The sequence below is a fragment of the Penaeus vannamei genome, chromosome 33 (assembly GCF_042767895.1).
Source record: "Penaeus vannamei isolate JL-2024 chromosome 33, ASM4276789v1, whole genome shotgun sequence".
NCBI classification, from domain to species: Eukaryota; Metazoa; Arthropoda; class Malacostraca; order Decapoda; family Penaeidae; genus Penaeus; species Penaeus vannamei.
The window spans coordinates 17,283,840-17,308,839 of NC_091581.1; the positions used below are offsets into that span (position 1 = coordinate 17,283,840).

The following is a 25,000-nucleotide window of genomic DNA, read 5'->3' on the forward strand; positions in this document are numbered from 1 at the left end:
AAAAAAGACGAAGGACACCCCAGTGCTCCACATTCCTCCATATCAATTCCTCAAAATCCAAACCCGCTTTCCCCCGGGCGGCATTCTCTCGCCCGACGCAGACCCCCTGACGCGGCGCTGTTCTCCCGCTGGGCCGACCGACAGACGCGCGCCCATGCAAATACGCGCAAGCCGATCCATCTCCATTCCTGGCACAGCGCCGTTGTGAGGTGGTCAATTAGGTTCTCCCACGGGATCGCCTCGTTTCCCCTTTACCCTTCCCCGCCCCTCACCCCCTCTTTCTTTCCTTCCTTCCATCCTTCCTTCCCACCCTTCCCCCACCTCTTCCTCATTCGTTCGCTCTCCTGTGCTGTGTGAAAAGCCCCCCCCCCCCTATCCCTCATCCTTCAGACTCCGCCTTTGCGCCCCGCCCTCACTTGCTGATGCGCTGTTTACCCTTCCTCAGATGGGGGGGGGGGGAGGTCACGAATTTGATGGAGGATGGATGTAATGACACAATAGGCTATTGTATTCGCAGCCCGTGACGGTGATGGTCATATGACTGATAATGATAATGATAATGAAAAATGAAATCTCACTGATGGTGATGATCAGAAAATGAAATGTTTATAAAGAAGACAGGTAACTCATGATGAAAAAACAAACATGAAACAAGGGAAAAAACAACTAAGAAAATACCATAACAGACCAAACGATCCCACCAATTCAGAAAAAGACACAGCTGACAAACAAGCAAACAACCAATTATCAGCTGACTGCCTCTCGTCTCCATCTTGAGTAAACAAACAAAGTCACTTCCTTGTCGGCGCCGTGTGTTCCCACCCACAAAGCTCCTTAAAATTTATTACCTACCCGGGAACATTACCAGTGATTTCTCGCGAAAACACATCTCCCGGAAACACACACACACTATAAAAACATCACACACGAAATAGTAGTTATGATTCGTACTAAACAAGGGAACTGGTGAAAACAAACAAACACACAAATACGAAGAAGTGCAAAATATCCCATTCATAAAATTCATTGCATGCATTGTAGATCCTCTGACTACTGACTAATTCATTATTAAGTAGATGTACACTATGACAAACGATAAGCAAGCAACCTAATACGTATTTTGCTTGTTTATATGAATATCATCCAAACACATAGTTTGCCTGTCTGTATGTACGTGTGTATATCAATATGTATGTATGAATACATGTATGTGTGAATATATGCACGCACGCAAGCACGCACGCACGCACGCACGCACGCACGCACGCACGCACGCACACACACACACACACACACACACACACACACACACACACACACACACACACACACACACACACACACACACATGCTTGTTCGTGTGTATGGGTAAATGCTGGATACAATAATAATACCATAATCTACAGAATTTAACTTACCTCCTATTTATCAAGAACGAACCAGATATCAATGTCTTCGTTCTAAAAGGGTATCCATTGTTGGAGTTGATAACTTTCTTTTGTTTCTATTTCTTTATCACATAATGACGAACGTCATAAAACCATGTTTGATTTCATGGTTATCTTATCTATTGCTCGCCCATTCATTCATTCTTTCCGTTCCTCGTTCTCAGTCTCTCAGTAAGTCAATCTCAGTCTCTCTCTGTGTCTGTCTGTCTGTCTGTCTCTTATTATACGTATTTGATTTGCTTCTAAATATCTTGTTATTCTTTTGTGTTTCTTTTTTTTTCTCGTTCGTTCTCCCGATTTTCCTTTTAAATTTCATGGAGTATATTTTCTTATCTTTTCGAGGTTTAAAGAAAATTCCATTTCTACATAAATACATTTATTCAAAAAAGCCCTAAAATATCTCCCCTTTTATGTTCTAGCGTTGACACTCCTGGATCATTTCTGAAATATAAGTAAAAAATATAAACAATTAGGAACTAACCAGTTTGCAGACTGGGAAAAAAATAAGTATATCACAGTAACAGGAATCAGCACATGGATTTCTCTAGGAATGGTGACATTGATACAGGTAGAAGAGGGCGGGGCTTGGCAGGACAAGGGTGGGGGCAGGCATGAGAGGACGAGGGCGGGGCATGGGCGGAAGCCAGGCCACGCTTGCTCGCACGCCGAGGTTTAACTACACAAGGTTAAGTACACGCACCAGGTGTCACCAGGCAAGTACGATGAGGTTAGGTGGGCGTGTTTCGTTGGTGAGTAATTTGGAGTAGTTCACAATCATGGTTTTAGTCCACAACTATCGAACTAAAAGGTGGTTCTTACTAATCAAAGTCACTATCGACATCACTCTCAGATGCACTGTATTTGAGGGCGGATTCCAAGTCCACGGACGAGGTGGAGCTGGTCGCCGCCCACCACGCCGGCGAGCGAGCGTGGGCGGCGGGAGGGGGCGGCCCGGCGTCCTCACCGTCCTTGACATTGCTGCATGCAGTGGAGTCTTCCCGCAAGAATTCTTCTCTCGTAAGATCCAGTATACTCATGAATATTAGTAGCGGGCAACTGCATAAGGGCGCTACGGCTACTGAGGTTAGTGGGTTATCGAGGCTGATAAGGGACGCACTCCGTACTGTGGGGTGGGGGGCAAGGGGTGGAGGGGGAGGCGGGGGCTGGGGCGGTGGAGGCGGCGGGCAGCACATTCCCTCGGGCAGGTGTGTGGTACCTGGGTGGTGTTGGGGCAAGCTGGTGCTGCCTTCTACGGGCTGGTTCACACAGGGGCAACACTCGGAACCGTGGAAAGTCGGTCCGCAGTGACGGTGGTGGTCGGAGGATAGGGTGTCCAGTTGGGGTGTCCAGAATTCTGTAGTTAGTGAGGTTGGCAGTCCTTCGTGACCTGGATTAAAGGTTGTGTCCGTTTCAGGTGACCAGTATTGGGCATTGTGTCCAGTCTCTTTCTCGCCAAAGGGCTGAGGGTATAGTGTGGGGGTCCAGAACAAATTCTGCGGGGAGCAACTCTGAAACGAGGTGTCGATCGGGCATGTCCAGGGTTCAGGGGCTAGGCACGGGGACATGGCTGGCGGTGTCACACTCACCAGCTGTGAGGAAGGGGTTACTGGGGCCAACGAGTCTGTTTTGGGGGAGTTAGGGAAGTGAACGGGCCGTGTTATGGGCGTCCAGTAAGGGTCACTGTCATAATCTGAGGATGAAAGGTTCGGAGAGCCATAGGCTGAGCTCTCGGTTAGGAGGACGTCACTCACACTTATCAGTGAGTCGCTGCTGCCCAAGAACAAGCGGTCAGGAGCACAGCAGACATTAGCGGGACACACAGGCTGAATACAGCTGGGTGGGTCAGCAGGGAGGGGGTGAGAACCAGGAGAATCAGCGTGTGTCGCCACATCCCCTGGTAAGAAAAGGCAGGGTTGTCCTGGGGTTGCAGTGCTGGGGGGTTGGGGGAAGACACTGCGGGGCAGGAAGGGGAGACTCCAGCGCGTGAGTGGAGCTACACAACTTACTCTGGGCGGCCAGGAGCGCCGGTCGGTGATAGCGCGGGGGTGCGGGCTAGATTGTCGCCAGTGGGAGCTATCTTCCGGCGGGCGCGAGCGCATCAGGGGGACGCCCATGCAGAAGGTGCAGCCTTCTATGCCCTCCTCGGCCTCCTGCCGGAGAGCCTTCTCTTGATGCTTCCGCTTGAGCTGTTTGACTGAAGTCGGTCTGTGCGTGGGCGAGAGGGGAGGCCCGCTGCCCGGGGGAAGGTCCACGACGGCGTCCGGACTGCCGTGGTTGGGGCAGAAGGCCGGGGCCATACCCGGAAAATTGTCTATTTTGGAGCATTTGTCGTAGTAGCCGGGAGCCCACGTCACCGGCGGTGGGCAGGAGTCCGCATGGCTCGGAGACACGGGCAGCGCCATCTGCCGCACCTCCTCCAGCTCAGTGCCCCTGGACCTTCGGCGAAGCTCCGGCTCTGTCCCGTCGACGTTCGCGTTCGGGGTTCCCACGAGGTAGAACTGCATCTCCTCCTGGAAGCCCGGGATCTGAGCGGGAGCTGTCACCGCCGTCGGAGCCAGCGGCTGGCTGCTGAGCGGGAGGAGGAGGGGGGGCACCTGGTGGGGAGGCAAGATCGTGCCCACGGGAGCCTGGAATGAGGGATGGGGCGCTGTGTTGGGCGGAGGAAGCGTGCTGAACCAGCATCCTTCCTGGGACGTTTGGGAGGTCTGCGAGAGACGACGCATCAGGGCATCCGAATCCACGTCTTTGGCGATGTAGGACCTTCGCTGCACCCATCTCGGGGGAGGCGCCGGGGGCTGGCCGAGGGCTTCCTGCGGGCGCCTCGGAGGGGCGGGAGGATCTTCGTCGGAGGTGTTGACGCAGAGAGCGGGCGCGGCGTAGTACTCCCCCGAGCTGCAGGAGTGGCGATCGGGGCCTTCGCTATCACTCGGGTGCGCGAGAGCCGTGGCAGGAGCCACGCGCCCACTCTGCACGTTGTACACGCCCGCGGTGCCCTCGCCCAGCCCGCCCGAATAGCGTCGCGCGAAATACGACGGCGGTAAATTTGTGTCGTCTATTAAACCAATATCACTGTTATTGTTGTTGTTGCTGGTATTATTGTTGTCGATGTTGTTGTTGCTGTTGTTATTACTAATGTTGTTATTGACTGTTACATTGTTATTATTACTGTTATTACTATTCGGCGACCAGTCTGTCGGCTGAGGGACGACGCCGTGGTTCGCCTCCTTCTTCTGATAACTCTCTAGTTTTGGTCCCAGATACTTGCTAGCTTTCTTTAAGCTGTTTTTAAATGCAGAAACAAACGTCCGGTCTGAGCTCTTCTGAGAGCCCCGGCGCGTCCGCGGAGGGGCGCCGCCGGGAGGCTCTGTCGGCAAGGCGTCGTCGCATGCTTGTGACTCGACCGCGGGCTGCTTCAGTTCGTACTCCATCATGTCGCCGTTGTCCATTTGTTGCCCGGCCTCTGCGTCGTCGTCGAGGTCGTCCTCGAACATGAACATGAGGGCGCTCTGTCCCTTGAAGCTCTGGAAGTCCTCCAGTCCCTCGAAGTCGACCGCCGCCATGCCGTCCTCCTCCTGCCAAATGTACCCGAGGAGGGCCTGGTCCTCGCCGCTGTAGTACATGGTGCTGTCGTCGTCCAGCATTTCGTCGGAGGGCATCTCAGAGGGATAGGGCTCGTCCTGACCCTCCGGCAGCGCAGGCTCTCTCCCGACGTCGGAGTCCGAGCCGAACTGCTGGACGTACCCGACGGGGGGAGGGGGAGGAGGAGGAATGTCGAATTTCTCTTGTTCTTCGTAGCCAACGCTGAAGGAATCGTCTTCTGCCGGATCTCGCGGGATGGCCAGGCTGCTGAGGTCCAGTCCGTCTTCACAAACATAGGGCTTCTGTTCACGCTTCTTTGCATCGCGAGACTCGTTCAAAATGTTCATGTTCTTCGACCGTCTCTGTTCGAGCGAGCGGCACTTTCGGTCTCCCGGTTTTAGCTTGATCTTCGTCTTGACGAACAAGAAGTCCGCCGAGTCCGAGTCGCTGGAGACCCGATCGGACTCGCTATCCGACTCGCTGTCAGACTCTCCGTACTGCTGCAGATCGAGCTTGGTCATAAGACTCAGGTGCTTGGTCTTGGCCCTGCAGACGGCGGGAAACACCTTCGGCAGCGGGGAGATTCTGAGGGCCTCGAGGTCCTCCGAGCGCAGCATGGGACCCGGGGGTCCACCCGAGGAACCCTTCATTTTGGTCTCGCTGGCACCGGACGAGTCCTCCGGGACGTTGCCCAGCTCCTTCTCGAACCTGCGCAGCTTCTCTTCCAAGCGGCGCATTTCTGCGTCCATGGTGTCGAAGTCCTCGTCGCTCTCGTAGCCCGTGCGCTCCTCCTCGCTCTCCGGTGCGTTCACGGCAAGCAGGGCGCGCCACTGCACCTCGTCCTCGTCCTCGTCCAGCGGCAGGAGATCTCGCCGCGCCACCGGGCCGCCGCTCGACGTCCACGACGCCTCGGACCCAGTCGACGAAGCCGAGGCCGACGCGGAAGCCATCATGTCGGGGTCGGTTATGTGGCCGCCGGACGAGACAGAGCCGTCCTCGGGGGCGTCGCTCCCGGGTTTCCTTATCAGGACCAGAGGGCGCCTAGCGTCTGTTCTCACAGCCTTGGCCACACCTCCCGACGAGCTCGTTGACTGCGTTCCCGTCATGCTGCGAGATGACGTCGCCGACATTTCAACCGAGGAAGTGCCAGACATCCCGGAAGAGTGTGTTTCTGATGCGCTGTGTGAGAGTGCGCCCTTCCCGAAGTCTGCCTCTCCTGCCGAATGCTCTGAAGTCGCGGGCGAGGCTTCCATCAGGGTGGGAGAGGACGCCTGCAGCTGCTGGTGCTGATCGACCTCCGGAAGATCCGATGTATCAACATCCGTGACCACTAGCGCCACGTCATCGCTGGCGTCGACGAAAACGTCCTCCGCTTCGTCGTCCTCGGGTGGAGGAGGACGGCTGGGCGGCTGCTGATTCGGGGTGTCCACGCGAACAACCGTTGCAACGCTGGTGCAGCTGTGACTGAACCCGTGGCCAGGATCTGGCGTGGCCACCTCCAGAGCCTGTTCGTAGTCATCCTGCGATCCTTCCCTTCCTAACAAGGAATAGCGGCGATCACATTCCCTCGGCGGAGGGGGCGGGGGCACGGGAGGGGGCGGAGGTACTTCCTCCACACTCGTTACCACGACGCTCACCCCGCTCGGCGACGTACCCGGTTCGTCGTCTCGTGTAGCAGGCTGGTCCACCGGTCTTGCGTGGGAAGGCACAGCCGATCCTCCAAACTCGTCTGCAACTGACGGACAAATAATATCCTTCCGGCCACCTTCGTTGCCGTCTTTAGTGCTTCCGCTCGTCACGCAAACGTCCGGTTGCAGCAACTCAGCAGGGGGAGGCGGGGGACGAGGTGGATCGGGGGGCGACGGGGGAAGGCGAGGGGCGCTCTCCTCGACGTCGACGCCACTTTTATCTTCGCCTTTGATGTCTGATGTTGACGTCACTTCTTGATCACACAGATCTGGGGCGGACTCGTCAATGAAGAGAATATTTGTCTGATTATTGAGCAGTAAAGAATCCCTCGCGCGTCTTCGAGGCAAGCTCCCTGTTGCGGGAACCTCTATGGGACCCGCCACGACCTCTCCACCGGCAGGTTCTTTAGCTTCGTTCCCTACGTCCACGTGACCTTCTTCGATGAACAACTCATTCTTGCCCGCGGATGCATTCACACCTGGTATAAGACTCCCCTCGGAGTGATTATCCTTCTCACTCTTGACGGTCTTCCCCTCGACACCCTGGCTCTTGGTTTTCGCGGCAAGCTTCTCGCTCTCCCGGCCGTACTTCAGGGGGATCGCATTGAGCCACGACTCCGGCCCGAAGCCAGAGCCACCGCTCGCCCGAGAGGGGGGAAGGCACACCGGGGTTGGCATCCGTCCCTGCGATCGTCGGGGGGTGATTTGGGGTTCCTTTGAAGAGGGCCCCGTCGTAGGTGCTGGTGCCCCATCACTGACATGGGGTTCCTTCGCGGAGAGCTCCGTCGCAGATACTCCACCACTGGAATTCTTGGTGCTGGGCACTGATGCAACTTCTGCGGAAACTTTGATCTTTTCTGGTGGTGTTAGATCACCTGGAGATGTTGGTAGCACCTTATCATCCGCCGGTTGCGTTACACCAGCCTGATCTCCAACAATTGTCGTGGCACTAGATTTGTCTTTAACTGCTGTTTCCTGTATGACATCACCCTTAACGCTTATCGGTAGTGTGACATCAGTCTCTCCTTCGGCAACTGGGCCTTCGATGTGATCTCTAACCGCCGGCAGCATTATAACAGTCATACCCTTAGCTATGCGTTGTGGTGGGGTTTCATTTTGATTACTAATAACTGCTCCTGAATCACTTCGACCACTGACACCTGCCTGTGGTCCTGCCCCTCGTGGCTCATCAACAACTAATGCCTGTATGACGTCGGGCGGACTACTCGAAGCGGGTAGACCTATGACGTCACCGGTTTCTTTGGTATTTATGTTATTCTCATCTTTCAATACGAGTTGTATCACTTCATTTACGTCCTTGGTGACGACCTTATCATTTTCATGGACTTCGGGTCCGGATACAATGATATTAATCCCACGGTTATACATTTCACTCTTACTTTTGACAGCTCCATTTTGACAAGCCGGCGGCCCATTATTCTCCTCGTTTCGTTCATCCACATTTTTCACATCACGGACCACCCTGTTCTCCGTAGGCTGCGACTCGGCTTTCCTATTTTGAGTTACAATTTCCCTCACATGTGGCACAGAACTTTCATTTCCCGAGTCACAACGGTCAACGGCCGGGGAGCGCGGCTCGCCACGCGCGTGCGGCGCAGCCCCAGCCGCCAACTCGCTCCCCGAACACGAATCTCCGCACGAATCGATTGTCATTTTGATCTTGTTTTTAAGGGCGGCATCCAGGGGCGCGATGAAAGGGCGCGGAATGGGCGGCAGCGCGCGCTCCGTTCGCGAGCAGGATTCCGACCTCGCTGCCGCGTGGGGCGCCCCGCGTGGCTCCTGCCCTGCGCCGTCCTCTTGCGAGGCGCCCAAGCACTCCGCTACGGCCTCAGAGCTCCCCGAGCCGATCCGCGACGCCGACTTGGAGCGCGCCGTGGCGTCGCGTTCGACCACGAGGGGCTGGACGTGGCCCAGCGAAGAGTTCCTCTGCCGAGCCACTCGGTCAGGAGGGTCTAACTTGGTACGCGCCTGCTGGGACTGCAGCTTGGTACCGCACACGATATCCAGCGGGAAGTGAGTCGTTCGCGAACGCGGCCGGACGCACACCTGTTGCCGGATGAGCGCCGCCCGCTCGCTGATCCCCGGCCCACGACCCACTGCAGGCGCACTTGGCTCCGCGCCCACGCTCTCCTCTCTGCTCGGTGTCCTTCCCCTGCCGCCGCCGATACTCCCCGCGGACCTGTTACGTTGCAGGGGCGGAGGCGTAACCGTTCGCGCCTTCGTCTCGTCACTAATGCACTTATCTGCGACCAACTGCTTATCACTGGCACGGTCAACATCACTTGCACCGGAATCAGACAACCTCGCGGTATCGCCCCGGACGACCTCGTGACCACGTGCCTCCCCGGGGACGTCCGAGGAGGATGCCGGTCTGCACGGAACTCCTGCGCCGTCCTCACCGACTGAGGCTCGCGTCTGCTCTGCCGTCTGCGCTCTATTACTTTCTCCTTCGACACTATCACTGTCAGACGTTGGAGCAGGTGGTTGCGAGGCAGATGCGGTGCCTGGAGAAGAAGAGGAGCTTTCCGTTGCAGAATTGCATGCGATAGAGAGTTCGTGACAATGTGTTTGTATGTCGTTAGCTTCTTCCTTTTCGATACTCTGCGATATGCATTTGTCTTCTATGATGCAGAGCTCGTTATCACGATTGCAAGACTGAGGTGGAACACACAATCCTGCAGAAACGTCTTGCAGGGGCTGTGCTTGAGTATAAGGTGACGAGGAAAGTTTCACCGGCGAGGGAGCCACATTGGCACTCTCTGTACTTGTTGCATTTTCTCTCACTGGTTCAGTAATCTGTAAAATCCCGGAGTTACGCCCCTGAGGCACGCCAATCGTCGTTTTGTTTATATTTTCGACAGCATTATCTATTCTAGCGCCAATCGCTTGTGATTCTTTCGCTACACATGGTACATCCCTAATAACGCCCTCGTTGCCGTGCACGTGCCCTTGCAATGCAATACGCCGATCAGCTGCCGTTGATGTGTAATGAGAATCTTGCCCCGCGGTTTCTTGCTTGCTCTCGTTAAGGCGTGACTCCGCAGGCACACTCGCGGCATCACTGCTCGCGACGGACAACGGCCCCGACGGAGGCGCAGTAGCAGAGGGCAATCTCTTATCTAATTCCGAAGGAGCCGAGTTTCCCAGCAGACGCACCTTGCCAGGCTTCTTCGATAGCGTCTCCAGCGAGGGAAGGGCAGGAGCTATAACGTCATCGCCCTTTTGAGAGCGCTCTTGGCTGCGGGAGTCTGCCGAGATACCCTTGCCCTCTGCCTCTGCCTTTTCCTCTAGCGAGGTCGCAGAAGTCTGCCCGAACGATGGCGAAGGAGGGGGCGCCTGGGAAGGGAAATCGCTCGAAGGAGGAACAATTGGCTCGACGATTCTAAGACACGTGTCTGCTGCGCCTTCGCCAGGGCTGGCTGCCGGTCCCTCTGGCGCTTCATTAATAATAAGTTTCTCGTCGACGGTTTGTTTCGTGTCCCCTTCCTGCAGACGTGGAAGGGGCGCGACCCTAATTGCGTTACCGTCTGCCGTCGTTACTTCCTCCAGGGGCACCGCAGCGCCCTGAGGTGTGTCATTCTCACTCGTCCTCATCTTTCTTAACCTAATATCATTTTGAGCTATTGCAGATTGCGAGGCGGAACTGAGCGGCTGTTTATGTTCAATACCCGGGGTGGAATTCCCAGCAGGTTTTGGCTGAGCGCATGTGGTAGTTCCGCAAGTAACATCTAGGTCACTACCTGGTGCCACAGGGCCACCAGAAGCGACACCAACAGTGCCACCAACAGTGCCACCAACGCTGATCCCGGATAGGGGTACGGTGATCTTTGCGTCACCATCACAAGGCACTTTACTAAATACTGTACATATATCTTGTTTATCTGGTGTATTTTGGGGTACACCCGGAAAATGAGGTAATGACTGACTACTAGAATTACCATAGGCACCACTTGGGGAACTCACACTGTCACCCTCTTTCACACATTCCGTTTCACTCTCTTCTAAAGATTTGTTCTCGAGTAAATTACAAGGTCCATTCGGGGCTGGGACTTGAGTCTGTTGCCGACTTTGCACCGTGGTAGTAACACCAGTGTCCCCTGGAGTACGGGCATCAATCCCCTGCGTACTGGGGGCATTCTCACTGTGCCCATTTCGCGGAGTCGACTCGTCCTGTCGCGCCGCTGCCGAGCTCCCCTGGGCCGACGGCAACCCCGGCGGAACACTTGACGCGGATGGAAACTCGAAGATCTGCGACGACACGGGCGACAGGAGGGGCGACATGGCCCGCGACGAAGTGCCTGGGGGCATGGACGAATACCGCGCCTGCGGCATCTTCCTGGGCAAGGTGGCAGAGCGGAAGAGGGGGTAGGGGTCGGGGGAGGCTGGCCTCGACCCCAGGCTCACGCCGCAGAGTTTGATGTAGGAGCCTCCACCTCCGCCTGCTCCTCCTCCTTCAGCCTCCTGAGCGAGGCCCGGGAGGCCCCCTTCCCCGCAGCCCCTGTACATCTGCATATCGCACACGTCAGAGTTCCTGTTGGCACGGCTGGTCTGCCACGTCGAGTCGCCCTTAACGCGGAAGGTCACAGAGTTGGTAATATTTTGACTTGATGAACTTCTCGAACTCGTAAATATTGGCAACAATTTTTTAACTTTTACGTTTTCATTTTTGGCGATTTTAAAGCCATATATAGAACTTTGGCACTTATTTATATCGGGATGTTGCGGCGCGGTCGAAGTGTGAGGTGGGCGAGAGCCCGCTACACTCTCGTTGTCACTGCTCATGGTCACTAGTTCACCATCACTATTAATAGCCGCCTCCCAATCCTGGTCGGAGAGCACTAATAGCCACTGATCACCGTCACCTTCCTCATGATCACACGCAGCCTCATCGTCACTCCCAAGCACAGGATACTCCCAAAGGATTTCCCCCACGGACACCAGCACGGAACCGATCACCGCCCCCGGATATCGCGGGGCGTGTGCCTCCCCCACCGTGTCATGGCTACGACTGCCCGCACACCCGCCACCAGTGCCAGTCTGCTGTAGCACTTGGCACTCATTCCCGTGCGGCCGCCGGGCCAGGTCGCACCCGTCCACTAACACTGAGGTCCTCTCACGCCGCGCTCGGCCCTTGCCCGCGGCTGGAGTCTCCCCCTTCCTCGCCGAGTCCTCGCTCCCTCGGACGCGCGCTCCCCTCACTCCTCTCGAGGGGAAGCCGCCCCGCTCCCCGCCATTATGCTCGCCCTCTTCCAGCACTCTCACCGGGCGAGCGTGCACTAGGTCGCTCTGGCAAGGAGGCGTCCCTCCCCTTCCCTCCGCCGCCTCCCCACCTCCGGTGTGACGTGCGACCGCAGGAGGCCCGCCACACACCTCATTACCGATACCACACGTGCCTCTTATCACACACTCGGGAGAACAGGCGCCACCGCCGCAGCGCTCAAATGCCCCAGCGTCGCCCTCGCCCCTCACGCTGCAGGCAGGCGGAGGGTCCTCGCGCTCCTCCACGCCACGCTCAACAGACGCGGGTTCGGAATCGCCTTCGCCACAAGCGGGGGGCAGGAGCATGCTCGGCATCCCGGAGCATTCCCGAGGAGAGGAGAAATAGCAGCGCGTGTGAGGCGCCCCTCTCGCCCCGACGCCAGAGCCACACGGAGGCTGAGGCGCCGTAGGGTCGCTTCTCGGGCCGGCGGCGGCGCGGGCTTGCGCCTCTGATGCCGCGGCTGATAGTTGGGGCAGCTGCTGAGGAGGCGGAGGGGAGGGCGCGGGGGGAGGGGGAGTAGGAAGGAAAGAAGGATGAGGATGGGGAGAGGAAGAGGGGACCGAGGGGGAGACCGTACGATGGAGTGGGGGAAGAGGGGGAGAGAGAGGAAGTGGAAGAGGAGGGGGGGAATGAGGAAGAGAAGGGCGAGGAAGATGAGGAGGACGAGGAAGATGGGAAGCAGGAGGAGGAGGAAGAGGAGGATGTGCAGGGAAAAGGGGAGGGGAAGGGAGTTGAGGAGAGAAGGAAGGAGGAAGAGGAGTGAGAGAAGGAAGAGGAGGAGGAACTGAGGTAGGAAAACTAGTAGCGCTAAGAGGCGATATTACAGAAGCACTAGTAAGAGCAGAGGCAAAAGCGCGGCTAGAACTACAAGCAGGAGGTTTAGTCACTGAACTTCCATTAACCATCACGGTAAAATCATTAACAGGTTTTAACTCGTCGTGGTTTATCATCTCCATGACGTCTGCTGAATTTACATCATTCGTTTTTAAGCTCGGGTTTACACTGAAGCATTTGATGTTAGAGGAATCTTCTACACAACTGAGATCTGTATTGTTTATAATATTTTCGTTGCCTGAAGGCTCACTACACACATCCACATCCTGTCGCTCAGCACCTTCGGCGTCTCCGCACGTCGCACCGCCTGCCAACGCAGCACTCTTACACTCCTTTAGCATCGCACTTTCATCACTCGCTCGGCAGTGATGAGCTTTACTCCTAGCACAGCAGAGGTTCAAATCAGGGTCCCGAAATATAACACGTTCACTCTCGTCTCTGTGGTCCACGGCACCCTTGTTTTCCCGTGTACAGCATTCCTCACTTTCCTTTGTACAAGAGCGGTTTTGTTGTGCAGAACACTTATTGTCATTCTCACTAAGGCTTCTAATATTAAACTGAGTAAAACGTACAGCCTCCTTTTGCGGACAAGGAAGAGTGCTTCCTTGTTCACAGCACTCTGTGTAACACTGAACACCACCACACTTAGGACTACCCGAGCTGTTTTCTCCCCCGCTAAACCCTGAGTGTTTCCCCGCACCCTGGGCATATCCGGGCGCGAGAGGATCGTCGAGTGAGGGCGGGTGTCGCTCGCACTCAATCACCGTGACCCGCTTCCTGTTGCTTCGCTTAACTGTGCAGAGAGTGTCACCGAAAATGTCGGCCATGTCCTCGTCACTGTCTTCATGGTGCGGCGAATCACCGCCCGCCCGCCCCCCGGGAGGGTCCCTGCAAGCGCGGTCTATATCCCTGTCCAGCGAGGGCACAGCAGCAAGAACAGGCACCTCGCGTTGGCGGCGCAGCTGGTCGGGCACTGATGCCACGCACTCATCCTTCCCCCTCGCTGCCCCACTCACGCCATCCTGCGCGTCTTCACCTCGCCGGGAGGGGGAGGAAGCGGGCCCGCGTGCCGGGACAGTGACACGCGGCGGGAGACCGTGTTGGGCGGCCGACGCAGGGACACGTCCCACCCGAGCCCCCGCTGGATCACACGGCGTATCCAGGGCATCGTGCATTCGAGGGGCGCCCGTCACGAATGGCGAATCACCTGCGGCGAATCCCAGCCCGTGCTGAACAGCTGGTGACGTCCCGAGACACAGCGGGTCGTGGCGTTCCCTTGCCCCTGAAATCGATCTCCGCCGAGCCCTGCGAAGATGACGGTCGCCTGGAGACAAATCCTGATTAAGATGCGAGCCGCCTGACTCATTTCGCCCGTCACCGACTCCGCGCTCTTGGCACGAGAGGCGATCCGGCCGCCACGCTAATACCCGTGATGCCACCGTGCCCGTGTCGCTCTCCTCCTGCCCGCCCATGCCCTCCCGCTGGTCATCAACCTCGCGGTCCTCCTCGTCATAGGAGGGGTTCCACTGCCACAGGGCTTCGCACGAGGCCGTGAACGAGCCCAGGCTGTACTCGCTGCCGGCATCCGTCCCCAGTTCGCCGTCAGTAGCATTACTCTCGCAGCAGGAGCACCATGCCCCGCCGCAGCTGTCGTCCCCACCGGAACTGCACGTCTCGTAGCTCAGCAGTGAATCCTCTTCGTCCGTGTCGGAAAGCAAGGGCTCCAAGGGCTCGGCTAGGTGGGGAAGGGCCACCTCGAAGGAGGGGAAATTTAAAGCGGAAGAGCCCAAGTTCCCCATGGGCGGCCCCGCCGACACACCCGCCATGGCTGCGTCACGGACAAGCCCTTTCTCGTGATCCCCGCACGGCGCGCTCTCGTTGCTCTCTCCTGCCTGCACACGCCGCAGGCAGCCTGCCTCGCCGAGACTGACACGAGACCTGTCACCTGCAGTCATATTGACCTCAGATATGTGAGTCGAGGTCATATTGACCGGAGAGATGTTACGTGCGGTGATATCGATCCCAGAATTGTCAGACGCGGTGCTATTGATCTGTAAGCTGTCAGATGAAGTAAGAGTGACCCGGGAATCGCCGCGTGCTGGATTATCGACGCCAGGATTTCTTGCTGTATTACTGACTCCCAAATTCTCAGGTAAATCCATAAGGGCCTGGCATCTGTTCCCCGCGGCCTGAGACTTCCCACTGCCGACTGGAGTTATCTGCGAGGTGACAGGTGTGCTGCCATTAACCTGCGAGTCTTCAGATGCAAGCAAAGGGGTTGGAGAGGGAATCGTGGTCGGGGAAGTACCCTGCGAATTGCTAGGGGCGGTGAGAATGTCGCCAGGGGCCACAGGGTCATCCTGAGAGTGGGTGGCACAGGTAGAGATAATCAAACACATGTTACCTGCCGTAGCCGTGCCCTGTGACTTGACAGTTGCGGCGGCGGCGGTGACCCGAGCATTGTCGAAGGGGCTTGCCCGTAACGTGAGGGGTGGAGCGAGGTGAGGCATGGTGCAGCTCCGCGAGGAACCGCCACTCCGCAGATCAGCATCGACAGAGGTAGAGGAAGTGTGGTGAGCTTGAGCAAGGTGCGTCGGCGACACCTCCGTCGGGGCAGCAGCGGCGGAATGCGCTTCCCCGACTGCAGGCACGGCATCGGCGCCCGACACGACCAGAGGCGCAGCGCTCCCCGCCGCGTCTGCAACTGTCGTACGAACGTGGGAGGTTGCTTGGGGGTCGAGGGGCTCACTCCGAGGGGGCGAATTACGAAAGGTCGCGGTTTCACAGGGATCGGCTGGCAGCCCCACGCTCTCTATGGAGCCGCCTCCCGCAAGCGACTCCGTCGATAGCTGCATTCGTGCTTGCAAAGGCAGTGTGCGAGGCGGACTCGTCGTGCGTCCCGAGAAAGACTTTCCATGATCCCCCGGCAGCTCAGCTGGTCCGAGTTCATGTGAGCACCGAGAAGGAGACACGAGCTTTGCGTCCTGATCCCGGTCGCCCTGGAAATCTCGACTGTGCGACCGTCCCGCTGAGATCAGAGGGTCGGGCGATTCGGCTGGCGACTGCAATGAAGCACGGGCGCGCTGCCCCGGCCACTGGTCCGGCCGCTGTTCCGTCGTGGGCGAGGGCACGTCGAAGGCCAGGACGGCATCGCGCGTGTCGTCCAGCAAGGCCTGGCAAGACGCTAACAGCTCCTCCGACGACCACTTAGCCTTCTGCTGCTGGGGCTCCTCGGCGGCCGGCCCGATCTCCCTCAGCAGGCTTTCAAAGGCGGCCAGGAGGGCGTCCCCGGAGCCCTTCCACGACGCCTCCTCGTCGCCCACGTCTATCTCCGGCGACGCAGACGCTTCCATCGCAAAGGCGCGAACGCCCGCACCGTCACGCAGTCCCGCTCACGAGGCCCATGACGGCAAGCAATTACGACACAAGCACTCGCGTTGCAATCCCCCGGGCGGCGCGACACAAAGGCACAACGTAATCCTGATCAATAGCGGCGGCGGGTCAGGTGTGTCGAGAGCATGGGGGCCGGGGGAGGGAAGCGAGGGGGGGGGGGGAGTGGTGACGTACTGCAATTCTGATACGCGTTATCAATGGGCGTGTGAGTGCGTGCGCGTCAGGAGTGTGTGGTGGGCGATGAAGCCTCGTCCGGGCGTGCGAGTGAGACTGGCGGGGGTAGAGGCACGCTGCCGCCGCCTCAGGTGCCCGGGCCAGCCAGCCAGCGAGCAGCCCGCCCCTGCCCCTCCCCTCGCGACGCCACGGCCTCCCCTCCCCTGCCGACGCCCTTGCCCGCCCCTGCCCCCTCTCCTGCCGACGCCCTTGCCCGCCCCTGCCCTCCCCCGCCCCTCGCGACGCCCTTGCCAGCCTCTCTCCGCCCTGACTCCGGCCTCCAAGCCCCACCCCTCCGCTCAAGCACTCGCTCGCCCTTCTGAATGAGTCGCCCGCCGCCCGCATCGCAGAGAGCAAGCGCAGTGCAGGCAAGCACAATTACTTATAAATGTATGTGTATGTGTGTCTGTGTGCGTATGTGTATGTGTTTGTGTTTGTGTGGGTGGGTGCGTGCGTCCGTGCGCGTGTGTTTATACGCATGTATGTATGTATGTATGTATTTATGTATGTATGTATGTATGTTTGTATGCATGTATGTATGTATGTATGTATGTACGTATGTAAGTATGCATGCAAGTCAGACGTATTATGTATGCCTCATGGATATATTACGTAAAACATATGCAACACAGGCACGAAACAGAAAAGCAGCATCCGAATCGCACCACGACACACACACACACACACACACACCGAATCGCACCACGACACACACACACACACCGAATCGCACCACGACACACACACACACACACACACACACACACACACACACACACACACACACACACACACACACACACACACACACACACACACACACACACACACACACACACACCGAATCGCACCACGACACACACACACACACCGAATCGCACCACGACACACACACACACACACACACACACACACACACACACACACACACACACACACACACACACACACACACACACACACACACAGAGAGAGAGAGAGAGAGAGAGAGAGAGAGAGAGAGAGAGAGAGAGAGAGAGAGAGAGAGAGAGAGAGAGAGAGAGAGAGAGAGAGAGAGAGAGAGAGAGAGCGAGAGCGAGCGAGCGATGACGCGTGTCTGGCGCCGGCGACGTCACCTGCCTCTCTCCGTGACGCCCCCCCGCCCGCCCGCCGCCCATCAGAGCCCCCTCACCGCTAAGATTAACCCGAGCTCTCTATTCACAATAAGGCCTTGCTGTCTCCCTTGCTTGCACGCACGCACGCAAGAACGCACGCACGCATCCCCGCACCCCTTCTGTCACCCTCCAATCCGCCCCTCCAATCTGGTCCTTCTCGTCGGATCCGAATCAAGGATTGGGATAAAATGCGCACGCTGTTGCTTCCTTGTCTAGGGGGAGGGGGGGGGAGCGGTGATGTCGACTTCGAAGCCGGTCACGTCTACGAGAATAATCTCTTTGTCTCGTAAATAATCATCTTTAAAAAATGCCAAAAAAGGCTTTAGGGAGAAAATAATTTCAGTATATAATCAAAAAAAGACTTAAGGGATAAAATAAACTGTCTCCACCCGAGTATAGAAAATAGCATATCTAATGCCTCACGAACATTAATTCAACTATGAATGTCAGAAAGAAAGGACGAAATAAATGAATAAAGAAAGAAATAAGAGACCTACCGAAAGAAAGAAAAAAATATTACGAGAAAAAAAAAAGAAGAGAGCGACTAAAAGAAAGAAAGAAAGAAAGAGAAACAACAACAAGGAAAAAAAACAAGAGAGAGACACGGGGGAGGGGGGGGAGAGGCGTCCCCCCACTCCACAACCTGCTAACTTTGCAACACGGACGAGGCTCAGCGACCCCGTCCCATTGTCTGCGTCACGCCCCTAGCCTGTCACCTGCAGGGCCTCGCAGTGCCACCCTGGGAGTGCCTGCGACGCTGCCCTGCAAGCTGTCCTTCACACGCTAAACACGATGTCCTTCCTACGCCCATGTGTGCCTTTGGGGGAACGCCCGTGCGAGGTGTCCAACGCCCATCCCGCGCCCTTCCGCCACGCCCGCGGCCTTGTAAAAAGATGATAAGAAGAGGACGAGAAAGAGAAGGAGAGGGGAAAAGAAAAGGAAAAGAGGAAGAAAAAGAAGAAAGCAGGAGGAGGAGGAGGAGGAAGAGGAGGAGGAGGAGGAGGAGGAGGAGGAGGAGGAGGAGGAGGAGGGGGAGGAGGAGGAGAAGAAGAAGAAGAAGAAGAAGAAGAAGAAGAAGAAGAAGAAGAAGAAGAAGAAGGAGAAGGAGAAGGAGAAGAAGAAGTATAAGAAAAGAAAAAGAAGAGAAGGCAGAAAAAAACAAAGGAAGAAGAAGAAAAGACAAGAGGAGTAAGAGGCAAAAAAGGAGAAACATCAGCCCACGTGCACCCACGCCGTCCTCTCTCCTCCGCAGCCTCTGGCGACGCCGCCAAGAGGCCACTGGGCACGCGGAGGCCCATGCCTGCACTCGGATTAAAAACCAGTGGCTCTTGGTGTGACCACGTGATCTGGCGATGCACGCAAACGCCTCGATCGTGAAGCGGTGAGCACGTAGGGGCCTTTACCTGTACCGTCGTCGTCGTCGTTGCCATCGTCATCTTTGTGGTCGTGATCGTCGCCGTGTCCACTCGTTGTCGTGTTCGTCGTCTTGGTCGTTCGTGGTGGTACTGGTACTGGTCGTGGTCGTGGTCTTCGGCGTCGTCGTGTTCGCACTGGTCTTGGTCGTTCGTGGCGGCGTCCGTGGTCGTGGCGGCCGGCATCCGCAGCGTAGTCCCCCGCCGCCAGGGAAGAGCTGTTTCCCCCAAGTTTATGATCACTAAAGAGGAGAAATATGTGGGCACGCGGCGGGGCATCACGCGCCACCGAGCCTGGCACCACCAAGGGTATAGTGCCATGACGTCATCCCTATCAGCCCCGGGCGGTGGGCTGCCAAGGAGGCCTGGGATACGCCTCGGATACGCCTAGGAAATGTTTTGAGAGCATTTTTTCCTTTTTTGCTTGCGGCGACATTTTTTTTTTTTTTTTGGGGGGGGGGCACTGACGCAGTACTTTTGCCTCCCGCGGTTAAATTCCTCCACGGGAAGTTATTATCCCTCTTTTTCGTGTCTTTCTCTTCCCTTGGTCTCTTTCTTCTCTTTTCTAATCCGCCTCTGCTCTCATCCTCTCTCTGGCTCAATCACGCTTTCCTTCCTTCTCTCATTCCTCCGTGCCTTCTCATTCCCTCCATTCCTTTCTTTTCTTCCATAATTCTTTCTTCTTTATACTCTCCCTCCCCCTTACTACACCATTCTCTCCTTCCCTCCCTCCCTCCCTCCCTCTCTCTTTCTCCCCTCCCTTCTTCCCTTCCTCTCTCCCTCCTCTCCCTCCCTCTCCCATCGATCTGTCAAGAGATCTCAAGCCCTCGAGATGCAATCTTACCCTTCTCCCTCATCATCACCCTGCCACACAAGACACTCTTGCGTGAGACAGAGTTCGCGTTAAAAAATAAGGACCAATTTATAACACAAATGTGCACGCACACAGAGACACACACACACATGCACAACGGCAAACAGTCAGTTAGACAGACACAGAATCACTCAACAAACAAACAAACAAACACGCACGCACGCACATTTACACACACACACATGCAGGCCCACCCATAAACAACATTCTTATGACACTTTTTTCAATGAATATCCGTCCAATAGATGAATTTTCCTTTTCATTATGCATACGTTTCACAAAGTCTTTTCGTAGAGTAATGGCTGTCCTACCGTACTGCGATGTGAGGTCATGCCTGGCTGCCTCACAATTATGGCAAACACTCACCTGGAAGAAAGAGAGAAAAAGTTAGTCATTACGATATTCAGAACATATGTGAGGTGAGGCTGTCAACACGTGAGATCGAAGTGATCACATGGATAAAATCAAGGATGTATTTTTTTCATTTATGTTTACTTTACAACACACACAAACGCGCGCGCACAAACACACATACACATATATGTATGTACACATTAGTACATGCGTCGATAATATATATTTGAGAGTGCATATCCGTGTATGTCCATCTATGCAATGCAGAGCGGAACCAGTATACAGTGCGTGTCAACACGTAATACGCGACTGGGTGTTAACAGTGGGAAATGTGCTGTAAAAAAAAAAAAAAAAAAAAAAAAAAAAAGTTTGGCGTCCGGATAATTACCATGGGCTGAGAGATGAGGTAATATGCAGGTCTGAAAATACACTCTTTCCCTCCCTCCCCCTTACCCCCACTTCTCCCTCTCCCTTTCTCTCTCCCTCTCCCTCTCCCAGTCCCTGTCCCTGTCCCTGTCCCTCTCCCTCCCCCTCCCCCTCCCCCTCCCCTTCTCCCCCTCCTTCTCCTTCCACCTCTCCTCCTTCTCCTTCTCCTCCTCCTTCTCCCTCTCTCTCATATACATATATACTAATTCACTCATTTGGTCTCTCCTCCCTCTCTTTTTACCTTCTCCCCTTCTCCCTCTCCCTCTCCCTTTCCGTCTCTCTCGCCCTCTCTTTAACACGTTAAACAGATGATCGACTACATTTCCAAGCGTTCTCGCGCATCTGGCATCGCTACCGTATCGCAACAGCAATTTGCACGGTGTCTTATCCCCGCTAAATTGGACAAGCGGAGCGATTATCATCAGCAATATATATGCATAAATGTGTATATACATACACACATATATACAAATATTGATACATACACACATACATTCATGCATACACACATACGATCTTCAGTATTCAAGGTAAGGAAGTTAAGCCCAGTTCTCTTTCTAACAAATTTCGATAAACAATTATAATAACAACAATAACAGAAGCAGCAGCAACAGCAGAGTAGTAGTAGTAATTAACAGTAGTAGAGGAGGTAGTGGAAGCATCATTATCATTGTTATAATTTTACCAATAATAATAACAAAAATAACAAAGAGCAACAATAATTATATCATCACTGTTATCATCCTTCCCATCACTTCAACAAACTGACACTAATTTGAACAAGTATACACACACACACATGATCACGCTATCACACGTAAAAACACATCAACTTATCACAAACACAGACAAAGAAAAACGAACGAACTTAGTAACCAACAAACACCCACGCACAAACACGCCCACAAGTCGTCATTCACCAACTCAAACACCTAAGAAATCTATGTCATCTAGAAATAATATCTGCATCTGCTGGAAATCTCGAAAGTTAAAAAGGAATCCAGAATCCAGATGGAAAAAAAGATGCAAGAAAAGAAAACGAAAAATCGAGATGGAAAAAATGAGACGTGACTCTGACACAGTAATTTGACGACAGGAAAAAAAGAGATAATGCATACCAAAAGGCGATTAACTGACACGCTGTTCTATCTACAAGGCACTGTGCCAGGCCAAGTCGGTGCCAAACCAGGCGAGTAGAGAAGAAAGGTAAAAGAGAACTTAAATGAACGGCGATGAGGAAAAAGGCAGAGGCGAAGGAGAAGAATGATATGGCGCCACCTATAAGCCTATATCAAAAGCCGGTCAAGGATTCCCGAAGCCCCGAGAGCGTGGCACCAAATCATTACCCCCCTCCTCCCTCCGGCCCTCCCGAGACCCCAACAGCCCTTCTTCGCCTCCGCCACGTGCCCCGACTTGTGCCCAGGTGGTCTGGGTACGCCGCCGAAGAGCACGGGAGATCGACTGACACTATCGCCAAGCGTCGCGATGGTGCGATAGCGTCAGGTGCCTCGGCGACCGAAAAGCAACCGAAGACAGACGACCGAACAGGATTTCGCGCCATCAAAAGCTACTTTAAAACAAAAAAACAAACATCAACAAACAACCTCCAAGCAATCCCCTCGAAAACACCGATAGGCGATAGGACGCGTCGGGTCAGACCAACGAAAAGTACGGCACTGGCGGGGTCTGGCACGGTGCCAAGGGGTAACGACGAGAGGTGGGGCGACACGACCCAGAGAACCCCCACCCACCCCACCCCCGAGCCAACGCCAGGTAAAATGGGGCAAGAAGTATCTCCCGTGCACCGCGTCACGACCTCACGCACCAGAACAAGAGGGCGCATGCATATGTAAGTGCGCGAGATGGCAGATGGCCCAAGGCTACGTCTCTGGGGAAGGAAGCGAGGGAAAAAAAGTTATGTAGGCACATTTAGCTATCACGTAAACATATGCTGTGACAATGTTGCCCCGGCGATGCAGATCATTCAAGTATCACGTGAATATAAATAAATGCTAAGGTCACCCAGACAGAAGTCACTGTGTTTACGCATTCCTTGGTGCACACCAGGTAAATACTATACAGCTAAGTACCGTTGCAGCGAAGTGAGACACAGATGGCACCGTGCCAAGAGAGACGCGGGGAGAGGGAGGGAGGGAGAGGAGGGGGGAGACAGAGGGAGGGAGGGAGAGGATGGGAGAGGGAAGAACCAAACCACACTTCATTACGGTCACACTTCTGACCTTCAGCGCTGGTCCGCATCAACAAAGAAGTCTTCAAGTCACACTCGAAACAAATAGGTCCGTGCAAAAGACACCGGGGATTGGAGTGACACGCCCACCTCACACGGAAGGGGAGCTGCTAAAGCTAACCAAACACTCCCTGGCATTCACGCGCATACGAGGGGAGAGCGCCGGCGGAATACACTTCACTCTGGGCCTTAAGAGACAGTCGAGGGGAAAGAGGTAAGGGATACCGAGAGGGAGAAAAATAAAAACGGAGAGAAGGTGTTGCAACATTGAAGCGAAGGAGGGAATGGGAGGTAGATGGATGAGGAGGGGAGGGCAGGAATGGGAGGAGAAAGAAGGGATGGGAGAAAGGGAGAGCAGAAAGGGGAGGAGAAAAAGGAAGAGGAGAAAGGGAGGAAGGGGAGAGGAAGAGGAGGAAGAAAGAGGAGAGAGTAGGAGGAATTTAAAGAAATGAGAGGAGGAGGGAAAGAGGGGAGGAGGAGGAGAAGAGGGAGAGGGCTAGGGGGAGAGAGAAGGCGCGGCGTCAGAAGGTATATAAATAGTGGGCCAATTAGCTCGTGTCCCGGGCACCGTCTGCCCTCGAGAACCTGAGACTACAGCGGCCCTCCCTCGGTGTCTCCTTCCTCTCTATATACACATTCCTTAGGCGATAACAACTTCACAACCATCTTCCAGGCGGCAATCAGATCATACTAAAAAAAAAAAAACAATAAAAATACAGACTGATACAAATTAACGAATCGCAAGGAAAACATAATGATTACATGTGCTCCATTTTCTATACGTTGTTTTTAAAAACTGGAAGTAAATTAGAAGCTAAAACTATTATAATCTAGAAAAGCGGCCACGATCATATAAATCAGATAACGAATCGCAATACCATACCCCCTTTAAAAATGCCTTAACTGTAAACCTAAAACACTTAACCATCAAAACCGATATACCAATACACCATAACAATATATTAGACGATACGTGAGAAGGCTTCCCTCTCTCTCGCACCCTCTTTCCCTCTCCTCTCTCTCCTCCTCCGTCCCCTCTGTTTACTCTTCTCTCCCCATTCCCGCTCCTTCCAATTCCCTAATCTCCTCTCATTCCTGCTCCTGCCTCTTCTCTCCTTATGCCTACTCCTCTCCCATCCCTCTCTTTCCCTTTCCCACCCCTCTCCAACCCTTCTCCTTCCCTTTCCCACCTTCTCTCTTTACTTCATCTCCCGTCTTCCCCTCCTCGCTCCTCCTTTCATCAATCTCTTTCATCCCTCCATACTCCCTCATCTCCCATCTCCCCTCCTTCTCCCATTCTCCTTCATCTCCCCATACTCCCTCCTTCCAGCCCTTCCATACCTCCTCCTTCACCCTCCTCCAAACCCTTCCACACTCCCTCCTTCACCCTCCTCCAAACCCTTCCATACTCCCTCCTTCACCCCTTCTTCGACCGGAGATGATTCTAAATGACAAACGCTGCACTCCCGAGCACGTGCCTTCCATCTCGTCCTCCGCCAGATGCCCAACTTTTACTCTAAACCAGGGAAATTACCGATAACTGCGGTTTATTGCAGAGCTCATTCTTACAGTGAATCGCACGTGTGTGCCTCTTACATATTGTGTTTTGCTGAAGCATAAGTTTATGGTTTAGTCATCTTTTAGTATACATTCTCTGTCTCGCTCTCTCGTTCATTCTCTGTCAGTCTCTTCCTATGCCTCTCTTCCCTATTCTCCTCTATTTCTATGCTCTCCTCCCCTCTTCCTCTCGAGCCCATCCCTCTCCCTCTCTTTCTCCCTCTGCCTTTCCCCCTCCTCTCCCTTCCCCTTCTCCCCTCTCCCTACCCCTATCCCTCCACCTCTCTTTTGCGTGAATATCCCTATAAAGAGAGAGAAAAAACACACGCACACACCTCTCTGGCACTGCATATGGAGGGATGCCAGAGAGAGCGCTGACGTCACACACCCTCCATGAAACCCCGTGAGATCAATGATACTCTTCAAACTTTTCTCTCTCTCTCTCTCTCTCTCTCTCTCTCTCTCTCTCTCTCTCTCTCTCTCTCTCTCTCTCTCTCTCTCTCTCTCTCTCTCTCTCTCTCTCTCTCTCTCTCTCATCC

The 25,000-nt window shown here is 54.9% G+C and overlaps 2 protein-coding genes across 13 annotated transcripts in view; both read right to left on the bottom strand.

The window, feature by feature from the left end:
• The window catches only part of LOC113804106 (Myosin heavy chain-like), a 408,590-nt gene that overhangs the window by 219,936 nt on the left and 163,654 nt on the right, over window positions 1–25,000 (bottom strand). For 2 of the 12 annotated variants that reach the window (XM_070145419.1, XM_070145418.1), the window contains exon 1: window positions 13,088–16,220. The exons of 2 other annotated variants lie outside the window; for them this stretch is intronic. In XM_070145419.1, coding sequence (XP_070001520.1) covers window positions 13,088–16,183 — 3,096 coding nt within the window. In that variant the 5' untranslated portion in view covers window positions 16,184–16,220. Of the gene's footprint in view, window positions 1–1,807; window positions 1,890–2,148; window positions 16,339–18,993; window positions 19,339–25,000 lie in introns of those variants that run through there. 8 more of the 12 variants (XR_011399931.1, XM_070145410.1, XM_070145411.1 and 5 more) reach the window with 8 other exon arrangements.
• LOC138867993 (uncharacterized) overlaps window positions 19,789–25,000 on the bottom strand; it is a 64,570-nt gene continuing 59,358 nt past the window's right edge. Inside the window, exon 2 of the mRNA XM_070145431.1 lies at window positions 19,789–20,242. Within this exon, the coding sequence (XP_070001532.1) occupies window positions 20,045–20,242 (198 nt within the window). The 3' untranslated portion in view covers window positions 19,789–20,044. The remainder of the gene's footprint in view (window positions 20,243–25,000) is intronic.